Source organism: Coenobita brevimanus, chromosome 14, assembly GCF_032717465.1.
Source record: "Coenobita brevimanus isolate Jiangsu-jjx chromosome 14, ASM3271746v2, whole genome shotgun sequence".
NCBI classification, from domain to species: domain Eukaryota; kingdom Metazoa; phylum Arthropoda; class Malacostraca; order Decapoda; family Coenobitidae; genus Coenobita; species Coenobita brevimanus.
In genome coordinates, this window is record NC_136967.1 from 54,036,510 (window position 1) to 54,048,960 (window position 12,451).

A 12,451-nucleotide genomic window follows, 5' to 3' on the forward strand; every position below is an offset into this window, starting at 1 on the left:
AACTTTAGATGCAACAGACTGATGATGATTTAGCAATACAAACACTGGCTGGTACAGTACGTGACAATCTAGGGGCACATACACTATCAAACATCTTACTAAATGTTAAGTAGCCATGCATTAGACAAATGTTTGACATCAGCAAGACTAGGAGAATCAAAAGCGCCATTATTACTCAGTGGATCTCCGTTTGCAGGACCGGATGAGGAGGAATATACTTGGCCCTGTAACAATAAATGTGTTGGTGGAGCGTTGGGGTGGAGTGAGATTTGAGCTCTCTGTAGGTTCTGTTGTCTTCTTGGGTGAACTGTACAGTACTGTCCTTATGAAGCTGGTGGTGATATTAAGTTGGTGAAGTAATTTATCAAAAGCTTGACAACTGGACTGTCTCTAGACGAAAGACAGTTGCAAAAGAATGCACGAACCAAATATCCTAGTGAGGAAGTCGTTTCCTTACAAAGGACAGCAGTAACTGAGAACTGCCCTCACTGGCTCCAGTCACAGGAATCGATTTTTTAACGTTCTCTTACTGTCATAGCACTTGCTTCAAGTTGGTTTTCACCTCAGAATTCAGGCAAAAGCGAGTCTGTAGTATGAACCAAGAAATGATCTATCACAGGTGGAAACCATCTATTGTTCACAAATGTAGATGCCGTCGGAATCTAATATTTACTACTTTCCGACACAAACAGTGGTCTGGGATGTAAGATGGAGTAACGTGATTACCTGTGGGCGTGATGTCAGTACCGTTTTATTGCCATCCGAATGGAACAGCGGTGTTATGACACCATAATTTCCTACCGTGTCACCATTGAGATGTTATGGCTTTGTGGCGATGAGTGTTTTCAGGACTGAAATATTCAAAATATTTCATCTTCACAGCGGAGAAACGCACAACTGATTATTTGAAAAACTAATGGAAAACTGAATATATATATATATATATATATATATATATATATATATATATGGACATTGCTATTTCTCACCCTACCCTAGGGTGGGAAACGAGGTCCGAATGATGAGATATATATATATATATATATATATATATATATATATACTGTATATATAGGCTTATAAGGTATGAAAATCTTCTTGTGGGGAAATACATGTATAAATATGTATGCACACTGATGCCTTTTATTAGAATATCGACAGCATGCACACAAACAGGAGACATGTACTAAAATTGTATATTGTAAACTAAAATCAAAGTTTAATTAAAATGCATTTCTCTATTTTCATAGATCCTCATTTAAAAATAGTGGCCCAGGAAAAATATTTCATAAGCAAATTTAAACCATTACTGAACAGAGATCTATGAGACACTGACCCAATTACAGCTTCAAAAAACAAACCTTTTTCCGAATTACGAAAATGGGGCAACTGAAGCTTCACACAACTCGAAATGAAACTAACAACAGTGGACAATTCATACCAAATATCAGTGGCTATCAATCACTTGTAGGAAGCACACCTCTTCCTGGGCCACTATTTTTAACTGAGGATCTATGAAAATAGAGAAATGCATTTTAATTAAACTTTGATTTTAGTTTACAAGTTACAATTTTAGTACATGTCTCCTGTTTGTGTGCATGCTGTCGATATTCTAATAAAAGGCATCAGTGTGCATACATATTTATACATATATATATACATACGTAAAGGCTGGTACAACAAAACAAAAGCAGCAGTAAGATCACATTTTTTATGTCGTTACTAGAATTCGGAACCACGAGGCAATGTGAGAGAAAGGGAAACAGAGAGAGAGAGAGAGAGAGAGAGAGAGAGAGAGAGAGAGAGAATGCACAGATAGATAATTCATGGGAAAAAATTCAAGTATTTTGGAACTCTCAAAGATGCTCAGGAATACGGGTAGGTTGCTGCACAAGCTGTTCCAAGTAAACAGGAATAACATGAACGCTGGCAAAGGATTCGCTTACTAATGCATGTCGCATCAAAAACCTACACCAGTAATCTTTGCTAAAATTAAATTAGTATAATATAATTATGAGGCCTTATTAGGAAGAGTGTCGTCCAAGTACAAAATACTGTAAGTGTCAACTTAATATCTCAATCCATTCATCAGGTATGCCAAATGCGGTATTTTGTGATTTCGAGAATTCAGCTTTTTTTTTTTTCCCAAATTTCCCGAGAGGCCATGATAAAGGAGGGTCTTCTCTACACAAATACAAAATTTCAAGTCAATATCTCAAGCCGTTGCTATGGCTTTCTGATGGAAATATTTATGGTGTTCTCCCCTACAGAATCCAAGGCTAATTTATTCATTACTAATCTGAAAGATATCAAAACTTGTGTGCGTCGAAAACATGTAAATAGTTTGGTGTATCTAGCGGACAATGTCAGGACAGTATCCTAGACAGTTCTCAGAATGATCTGAAAACTACGAAATGAGTACTATAAGCAATCAGGATTATGATGAATGGTGATACAGGAGGCATAACTCTCCTTCTCGCTTCCTTTACATCCCCCTCAGGATTACTGCCCTGTTCAAAAATGATGTTACTATCTCTAATCAACAGATGGATGTAACGGGACCGTAAGTTACATGAATGGACCTAAAGGGACTAAAATTAATCCTAAAGGAACCTGAAATGTTGTGAATAAACTGCTGAATATTTTTCCTACTTAATTCACGAGGAAAAGTATTAGGCCCTTTCGCCTTTTGTTATCAGGGTTAAGTCGGTGTGACACAGGCACGTGGTCGACTTGGGCACTTGTTCTCATATATAACCAAGCTCTACAGAAATACAGGTCTATTGAAACTGCAAAATATGAGGAGGTTTAGACACGAATAATGCACGCTTATCAATAATTCAGACAATTGTGTGAGTTTTTCCCGCGGTTTATGTTGACGGATAATAAGTTTATCTAATAAAGCCTAAAGAGCTATGTTGTGACAAGTGACAAAAGGCGAGGAAGGTCGTAATTATAGCCAAGCTGGCCGTGTCAAGTGATACTGGAAAGGTTCCTTAACGATTCAACGGGACAATGTGATAGAGGCATTACACAAGGGCAGGCAATCGGACTTCGATACAACCTACGAGGGACGATTCGATAAAACACATTTTCATGCTTACTGGCCCTTATCCCTACCCCTCCTCCCCTACCCCGGCCAGAATCGTGTAATGCCTCTCCTCGGCGCCCACTAAACTTCTCACATTCATGACAGGCTGCACTAGGACCTCCCCAAACAGCGCCTGGAGCTCTCAGTCCAACTTCTTCATGCAAAGCATCCCTCTGTGCTTCCTCTGTTCCCCACTCCCTCAGAGCTTCCTACAATTGTGTGTGTGTGTGTGTGTGTGTGTGTGTGTGTGTGTGTGTGTGTGTGTGTGTGTGTGTGTGTGTGTGTGTGTGTGTGTGTGTGTGTGTGTGTGTGTGTGTGTGTGTGTGTGTGTGTGTGTGTGTGTGTGTGTGTGTGTGTGTGTGTGTGTGTGTGTGTGTGTGTGTGTGTGTGTGTGTGTGTGTGTGTGTGTGTGTGTGTGTGTGTGTGTGTGTGTGTGTGTGTGTGTGTGTGTGTGTGTGTGTGTGTGTGTGTGTGTGTGTGTGTGTGTGTGTGTGTGTGTGTGTGTGTGTGTGTGTGTGTGTGTGTGTGTGTGTGTGTGTGTGTGTGTGTGTGTGTGTGTGTGTGTGTGTGTGTGTGTGTGTGTGTGTGTGTGTGTGTGTGTGTGTGTGTGTGTGTGTGTGTGTGTGTGTGTGTGTGTGTGTGTGTGTGTGTGTGTGTGTGTGTGTGTGTGTGTGTGTGTGTGTGTGTGTGTGTGTGTGTGTGTGTGTGTGTGTGTGTGTGTGTGTGTGTGTGTGTGTGTGTGTGTGTGTGTGTGTGTGTGTGTGTGTGTGTGTGTGTGTGTGTGTGTATGTGCGTATGTATGTATGTAAAGTGAAACTGAGGGAAGCAGGACATTGAAAGAACCTAGGTAAAAGGCCAGCTCAGAGTAAAAAAAAAAAAAAAAAAAAAAAAAAAGTAGAGGAATAATTGACAAAGACGCAGCAGAGAATATGAGCATGAGATCAACAGGATTTAGAAAGATCGTGGAATGCATACTAGGAATGTCGGGATGGGAATTATAAATGTGTGTGTGTGTGATACTGGGTAACAAGAGAGTACTAGTATAATGTTACGCAGAAGTAGGGAGAAAAGTGAAGGACAAATGGAATAAGTGCGTGGGCTGGATGAAATAAAGGCGTGTCAGATGAAAGAAGGATTAAACTGAGAATTTAAAACATATAAAGAGATCAGTAACGAACTAAAAAAGTGTTTGGAAGTGACATGGATACAAGTTTTTCCGAAAAAGGACATTTGTTGAAAAGGATGTAAAATTCAGGAAAATTATGAAGGATAAAAGTGAATGAATGCTTAAAAAAAGACAAACTGACTGTTTTGAATAACTGATAAACTACGATACCAAGAGAAAAGCAATAGCTAATATATCTGAGGGTGGTGGAGCACAAAAAAAAAAAAAATGTACCCGATAATGTATGAATGGCTGAAGTGAAGAAAGCTGTGAAAAACTGACGAATGGGAATGTGGCAGGTGCTGATAAGATATATCCATGACATAAAGCAGGTGAGAGAAGAAAGTGGAATGAAATTTTTTGAGAAAGGGTAACTCCCCCCCCCCCTCCAAGTAAAAAAAAACATCGTGGAAACAATGTGTAGTCCATTGCAGGTGTAAGAAAGTGTAGGAACCAAGAATGTAAGACAGGCTTTCGAAAATTAATGATGGATGGCAAGGGCTGGACAAGGAGTATTGAGGTCCGCGTAAACTGTGGAGTAAGGAAGACAACGGATCAGAGAGTAGAACAGAGGTAAGACTAGGGTGGTGAGGCACAAGGTAGGACATATCGCAGGTCGAGATGGAAATGGTTTAGTATAGTAAATGAAAGTGTGAAAAAAAAAAAAAGAGATGTGGAAGATGAGAAAGCCCCCAAATCATGAAAGGTTATCATGTAACAACCAGTGAAAGGGGTCTACCCAACAGATGTTGTGAAAGTATTTAATCAGGTGAATTTCTCCGACAGGGTCATACTGACAATTCGAAAGATTGGGAGGAGAGTTAACTGAGGTGTGGCCGACTGTGACCATACTCGGTGGAGAGTAATACTGGTTATTTTACTTTGTGTTTTCATCCTACCCATCCCATGTGTAAGATTTGGAAGAGCGTGACTGGAGCAAGGTGATGATGATAATGATGATGGCGATACTTCTTGAAATAAACTTTCATGGTCAGTGATATTATTCCCTTGACCTATTAGGGAGTTTTGCTGACCTCTTTCCGGAAGTAGCAGCGTGTAATTCTGGGATTCTTTGGTTTGTTCTTCAACAGGGATAGTTTAAAGCACCGTCCTCATTACATATGCAAGGGAACCTTGGAGTAATGCAACAACTCGCTGTCCCCTCCAGGCCCCTGTGGCCACAAGACCACTATACAAGTCTCATCTGAACGACAGACAGAATAGGCAAAATAGGGAACAAGAGGTAACAAGAACAAACTATTGATGTAGTAGTCAACGTGGCTTACTATGTGGGGGAGGCGATGGCTGAATCGGTAGAGAGGCGGCCTGCGGTCCTAATGGACCCAGGATCGAATCCCGGCTGGGGCAGGGAACAGTTTAAGGATTTGAATTTCCTAAAAAAAGCAGATTTTCCTGATCTACCAGATAACCCGCCGACATGTCGTAAAAATACCCCCGCTAATACCAATACACCAATCCTGTACGAGACAGCCCTAGCATGTATTCAATATGGATGGTGGGTGTTAGCGCCGAAGTGGTGACATGTGGAGGTGTAGGAGGACTACTGGGCCTTGGGATAGGTTACTGCCCCCGAGAAATAGGCCCTGAAGCCTGTGCCCAGAGTCGGACACGTAAAAAAAAAAAAAATACGTGTGAACAATTATTTTTCTACGTGGAAAGATCTGTCATTTAATTTTGATTTGAGCACAAAAAAGAAAAGGAAACTGGACACCAAGGAAGAGTATACACTTAGCAAATCCACATAAAATATGAAGTTAAATGCAACTTACACAATATGTGAGAGATTGAGAGTCTTCTCTGGGTGTTCTGGGAAGCGTGGTCTGTCCAAAGATGGTCTGTCTGGCACACACCTCAAGCTCCGGCGGAAAGAGTGTCTTGTAGGCGTCTGAAATACATTGTAACACAAATTCTCAGAATGCTTCACGTGATCTTACTGTAGTATGCGATAAAATATTCTGTGAACGAAGAGAGAAGAGTGATATCGTTTTTTATGTTGCCCCTCCCATACCATGAGGTCTGCCTATCTTACACACATACACATTGTGTGTGTGTGTGTGTGTGTGTGTGTGTGTGTGTGTGTGTGTGTGTGTGTGTGTGTGTGTGTGTGTGTGTGTGTGTGTGTGTGTGTGTGTGTGTGTGTGTGTGTGTGTGTGTGTGTGTGTTAGCTTTATTAAACAATAATGAAGAAGCTCACTACAGTCTAGGAGATTGCAAGGAAAATGGAAATTAAAAGTCGTCATCATACTGAAGTGAATAAATGAACAAGTTATTATCCCACCTATGGAACTCAACTATAACTTTAATACTGATAATTCAGTGAATTAAGGTAATTTCAAATAGATGTCATTATTGATTATTTAAACCCTGTCTATTCAATATATCTATACGGCATTAAACTACAGTATCATTCATCATGCAAGTGACTTCGGATGACGCTAAGATAGATCGATATTCTTGAACCCATATGAACACTAATTACGGTGTAGGTTATTATAGGGGTAAGGGGGAATGAAGAGCACTTACAAATGAGGTGTGTTCCTTGACTTGATGGTCGATGGAGTGTGGTGGTGTGAACCTTCCCAGCCAGAAACACTCTTGGCACATACTGTAATTGTGGCACTTCTCACACTTGTAACGCAGTCCAGTAAAGTTTTCCCTGCGGCATCCATCACACATAGTCTGGTGCACAACTGCAACACACGCAACAAACTTTAAGTTTCCATCACAGTAATACACACCGGTATACTTTATAATTTCTTGTAATCATATTAAAACACAAACAAATGGTACATGAAGAAAAACAAAATCAATAAAATACAGTAAAAAAAGTTTATATGTTTGCCTTCAGCGGGTCATTAATGATGTTTTAACCTTGAGGAATGATTCACTCTTGTATACTTTTTCCCAGTATGTGTACCGTACAATACAGGTCCAATGAGGAGCATCGTAGATTACCTCTGATATCAAACTCGTGAACCACTTTAAAGAACAGTGTTTTTTTCCTCCATTTTTTCTTTAGGGGGAGAAAGAAGACAAAGAAAGGCACTTTGATATTGATGGGCTGTTGTGTTTACTACGTTGCCTTCATAACGTTGACATGTTGAGTCAGTGGCGGATCTAGCCTACAATAAGTATGAAAGAGAAGGAAAGGGATCACTGAGGATAGGCGTATATAAAAACCATTCATTCTTTTTCACGGTACATTCTAACCCAATAATAGTACAAAGGTGTATCCAACTAAACAATTATAATGAGCACTGAGACGACCATTAAGCTCATGATTATGTTGAATCGCATGGGCACCTGATTTTTATTTGCTAAACCATTTTTTTGTACTGTGGAATTTACTGTTTAACCGAATTAATGCCCCCCACCCCCCAACACATACGAATACCATCCGTGTCAAGATCCACACAGAAGAGACTGAATTTCAATGCAGAGGTGAATCAACGGCATAAGGGAACTACTGATGCGTGACTGACAAGGAAAACACTCAAAATGTTGTGAGGTTTGAGCTACGGAATGATATGAATATTAAAGTAATTTGAACAGCGTATGAAGTGTGGATGTGTTTGTTTTTATGTGACAAGAAAGAACAAAAATTCTGCAGCAACTGTCCCTTTCAAGGAAAATTCAGGAAGGAAGAAACAAAATTAAGATAGTACATCCCGAGATGCCTGAACACATTGCATTTGGAAGACTGAAGGTCGTAGACATGGGGGAAAGCAGAATGAGAAACAGGCTGATTCAGAGGTATCAACTGTGTATAAAAAGGAGTGAGAATATCGTACAGAGACGAGATAAGGGTGTGTAGCCAGCAGGAAGCCACGTGCTCACCTTGAGGAGTGAGGAATGCAGTTGTATAAGTCAAACGAATAGAACCCAGTGCATTATCAGTAATGAAGAATGAGTGATGCAAAACGTACGGGAAAGAGTAAGAAAGACCGAGACGGAGAGTCAGCGAGAGGAAAGGAGCTGAAACGAACGATCTTTGACTCCACTCAGTTTAAAAGGGCCGTAAGTGGCAAACCTCTGTCCCCCCACCTCCTCTCCTTTGCACACACGTACACACATAGATACGCATACTCGAGTGCAGTACTCCACACTAGAGGGAAAAAAGTCGCTGTACAAAGTCAGCATATGCAGAAGTGAAGAAGGCACAAAGGTGGTTCAAAGTGTCAAACCTCTGAGAAACTAGTTTTAAGAAAATAAATGACTGATGAAGGTGTTTTTGAAGACAGTGGGATGGCGTCGCGGAAGAATATGGCAGATAGAAATGAAACAACTGTACATTGATTTACCGGAGCATAATAAGGCTATGATATAAAACACAGAACAGATGACAGGAATATCATAGCCTCATAGCGCTGAGCAACAACGCTGTTGATAGCTTCAGAGGCAAAACATTGTAGTGGAAAAAGTAGTTAGGAGAGGTTAGAAGAGTGACATTGCTTGGATTAAGAATGGAAACGGTGGAAATCTGAAAGAGAAATGGAAGGTATGGAAAATTACATCAAAATATACTAATACAAATTTGAATGAGGCAGAACAATAGTACAGTAGTCAGGAGAAAGGACGATGAAAAACTCAGCATCTTAGTCTAAGTTCAGTCATTTATCATTTACGTATTTGCACTCAAAAATCCATGAATCCTGGGAGGAGGGACACGTCAACAGCACAACCTACTCATATAAGGCTAAGCGACACCTCTTCCCTGTGGATCCGCCTCTGAACTTCTCTTCTCGCATTATCATTTGTAACAGTACTATGTGATTATACATTTGCCATTTTACAACCAGGAGGTTATATTTTAACTGTTCAGCTTAATGTGCTATATACATCTGTTTTCCTTGTTTTTACATTTAAATGATGTAAGCTATGATGAATATCTGACGTAGAATTACGACAACGACACGAGAATAATTACTGTTTTTGAAGTTTATAACAAGCTTTGGTGAGGTGACAGTCAAATTTATCAAAGAGAACTATTTTGATTTTTTTTCTGGAAAAAAAAGTTAATACACTGATCTCACTGAGTATATTATAGCTAAATAGTAATGCCAACAAGAAAACTAATTTATAAACTACACTCTGCTATATGTGAACAACCTGCCAACATACTGAACTAGATTAGCCTACTCTCCATTTTCTAATCAGACAATACTAAATTGGACTCTAGCTACTAAGGTTTCATTCAGAAGTTGCTATGCTCAAATCAAAGAACTAACCTGGTGGGTCAACTATGCAACAGGTAGAACATGGCTTCATTCAGGAGTTAAAAGGTGGTTTTTCGGGGTTGTAGGACTGAATGATGGAGGGTTTTTTCCACAGCATAACTATGGGTAAGGGAACTGAAGCATTTTTCAAACGGTAATATAGTAAGACATTTCTTGTGTACATGCAGATTTTTTTTTTTTCTTTCGATTCTGATGTAGTGACTGTTCGAGCAAATGAGCGAGAACACTTAACATACAGTCAAAGGCTGGGTGAGGGTGTTAATTGAGACATCCTCTAATCATGCAATTCTGTGGACATATTAAACGAAAAGATACTATTGTAAGTATACCTTTTTTTAATCAGTATGAAAAATTAATACAACCATGTGAATTTGGCTCTCTATTATCTTGTTCTTAGTTTTTCCTGGCGAGAACAATCTTGCTGGCTTCTAGCCTTTGGTTCCTTCTTTCTTGCACAAAAAAAAAAAAAAATCAAAATTAGTTTTCTTTTATTTGAAACGCCATTTTTTTAAGATACCACCCCTGAATTTATTGAAGTTTGAATTTCTAGATTACTTTTTTGATTGTGCATCCTTATAAAACATACAATTTATTACTTACAGTAACTGATGAAAAATGGTTCAGATTTTATGAAAGATTCTGTTTGGCAGATTTTGTCTGGTAATGCCTGGTACTGCTCTGCCCAAAGTACGCGAAGTAGAGTTTTGGCGTGTCATTCCGCTACCTGCTTATTTGACTTTAGCGGAAATCAAACAATATAAAGAATATCACCTCGGCCTAAGAAATGGGTGAAGTTACAATGGAAAGTGGTGAATGTGAATAACATCTGTACCATCACTTTCACCAAAAACTATTCGACTGGAACACATTCCGCTCGCCTCGAACACTTTCCACATCTAAGAGTTGATACCTGTTACCTGCTACTTATTTCAAATTGATGTATCTCTCTCTCTCTCTCTCTCTCTCTCTCTCTCTCTCTCTAAGCCGTAGATAAAGGCGAAAAACCCTCGGCATTTCTCGCTATGGAGGTACTATGAGTCCTTTTTCTACGTTCCAGGGATGGACATAACATTTCACCAGTGTGACAATTACCCGAATGATTACATTTGTTTCACTATAACGTTCCACTAACACTATACGATAACACAACCTACAGTACAACACTGAAGACATGTGGCAGAGGGGTCTTATCTGAGAGCACTGCAGTCATAATAAAAGACAACTGTAGCTGGCACATTGATAAAAGTATTGGCATTACTGTGACAATATCTGGGATGAAATCAAGATATTACAACTCTGTGGTAAAACTATGGAAACTACGGCAGGCTAATACAAAAGAGAAATAAGCCGTTTAGGTTCCTAAAATACTGCTATTCACTTTTTAGGAAATATTATGTATTCGTCAGTTTTGCTAGTGACTAGTTTGTCTGTTTAACAAGACAGGCTTCGTATATACCACATCTTTTTAAAATTTCCTCTCTCTTGACCAGTTTTAAAGATCAATTATTCATTACTTTTTCATATGAGGAGTCAGGCATGTTTTGAAGCTTTCCAGATCGTCACCATATGGCATTCACTACTGATTTTTTTTTTTTACTATTTTTGAAAAGGAGTAAAGTTCTGTGCGCTCCATACACAAGAATTGTATATTTAAACAAATATCGCTCAAGTGCCGCAAATAGTACCTAATTCCAGACTTCACAAACTGTTTCAGTATCAGTTGGCTACACAGCACAGTTTTACCTCTTCTCCTTGTGCGTTGGATTGTAAAGGAAATAGAGAGCAACGAATACTTTTGCGTTGTCTAACATAAAAGTCAAAAGAAATCTGTTTTACCAGTACTAAAAACGGACGCAGATTTTCATGGTGTTGAGTTGTGTGCCAAACAGGACAGTGGTCAAGTATAACTACAGCACTCTCGGGGATACAGGCCAACTGATTTGTAGGACACTTACATTCATCGACATAGTCATCGTCAATCAGATCAACAGCCCACAGTGCATCTAAAAATCAAAATGTAGCAATAAGCAAACTAAATCAACATTAAAATGCCACTAAAGAATATCATAAATAAAGAAAAACACCTTGACATATTCGCTGTGCACCAAAAAAAAAGGCCTGCATAATATAACTCATATTTTAAGATTATGCTCACTTCCACAAAACACAGCTTCATAAATATTATATGGCTAATGGATATGAGAACTATTAACAAAACTTAAGGGTTTATTGAAAATAAAGGTATAAAATAAGAGAGGTTGACTAAAGCAAAATGTTAGGTCTGTCAAAACTTATCTTTCTGCCTAAAAGATACGAAGTTGACTGACGTTTGCCTTAAATCTAATATGACATATGAAACAATAGGATCTCTGGACATGCTTTCAATTTGCCCTTTCCGATACACATACATCTTTTAATCAAGGAACAATTAGTGCGGAACCAGTGACTGGTACGTTATTTTTTGTGAGTCAGCGCTCCTAATTTCCCCCAAACTCTTCAAACTTAGTACCAGTGAATAATGCAAGTATTTAAACTTCAATCCCCCATCACTGAAATTTCTTGATGTTGTGCTATAATCTCAGTACATTCAAGCAATGAGGGAATACAAGGCACTCTGCTCCAAGAAGCCGAAAATGCACTGTTAGGCGACTCAGTTCCATTTCGTTGACATAAAGAAAACATGATCTTGCTCATGACATCCCGCAGTAATCTTGGACAAGGCTAAAGTGAAAAAAAAAAAAAAAAAAAAATTGCGGTGAAGCTCTACATGATCAGCCCAAATACTCATATCCTCGAAGGAATGCGGAGGATGAAATCAACTTGACTTCGTTGGGGAAAATTTTCAATCCTCTGACCGTGACGACTTTAACCATGAGGGGTACATACATCTCATTTTATTTTTAAGCTATACTCCTAATCAGATGCTACTGAATAGAA

The 12,451-nt window shown here is 39.1% G+C and overlaps 1 protein-coding gene across 4 annotated transcripts in view; it reads right to left on the reverse strand.

Moving 5' to 3' along the window:
- Positions 1-12,451, reverse strand: part of Dyb (Dystrobrevin) — a 67,108-nt gene that overhangs the window by 30,954 nt on the left and 23,703 nt on the right. For 2 of the 4 annotated variants that reach the window (XM_080264881.1, XM_080264878.1), the window contains exons 8-10: positions 11,470-11,517; positions 6,801-6,967; positions 6,047-6,162 (exon numbers count right to left, since the gene is read on the reverse strand). In XM_080264881.1, coding sequence (XP_080121007.1) covers positions 6,047-6,162; positions 6,801-6,967; positions 11,470-11,517 — 331 coding nt within the window. The remainder of the gene's footprint in view (positions 1-6,046; positions 6,163-6,800; positions 6,968-11,469; positions 11,518-12,451) is intronic. The other 2 variants (XM_080264887.1, XM_080264885.1) reach the window with 1 other exon arrangement.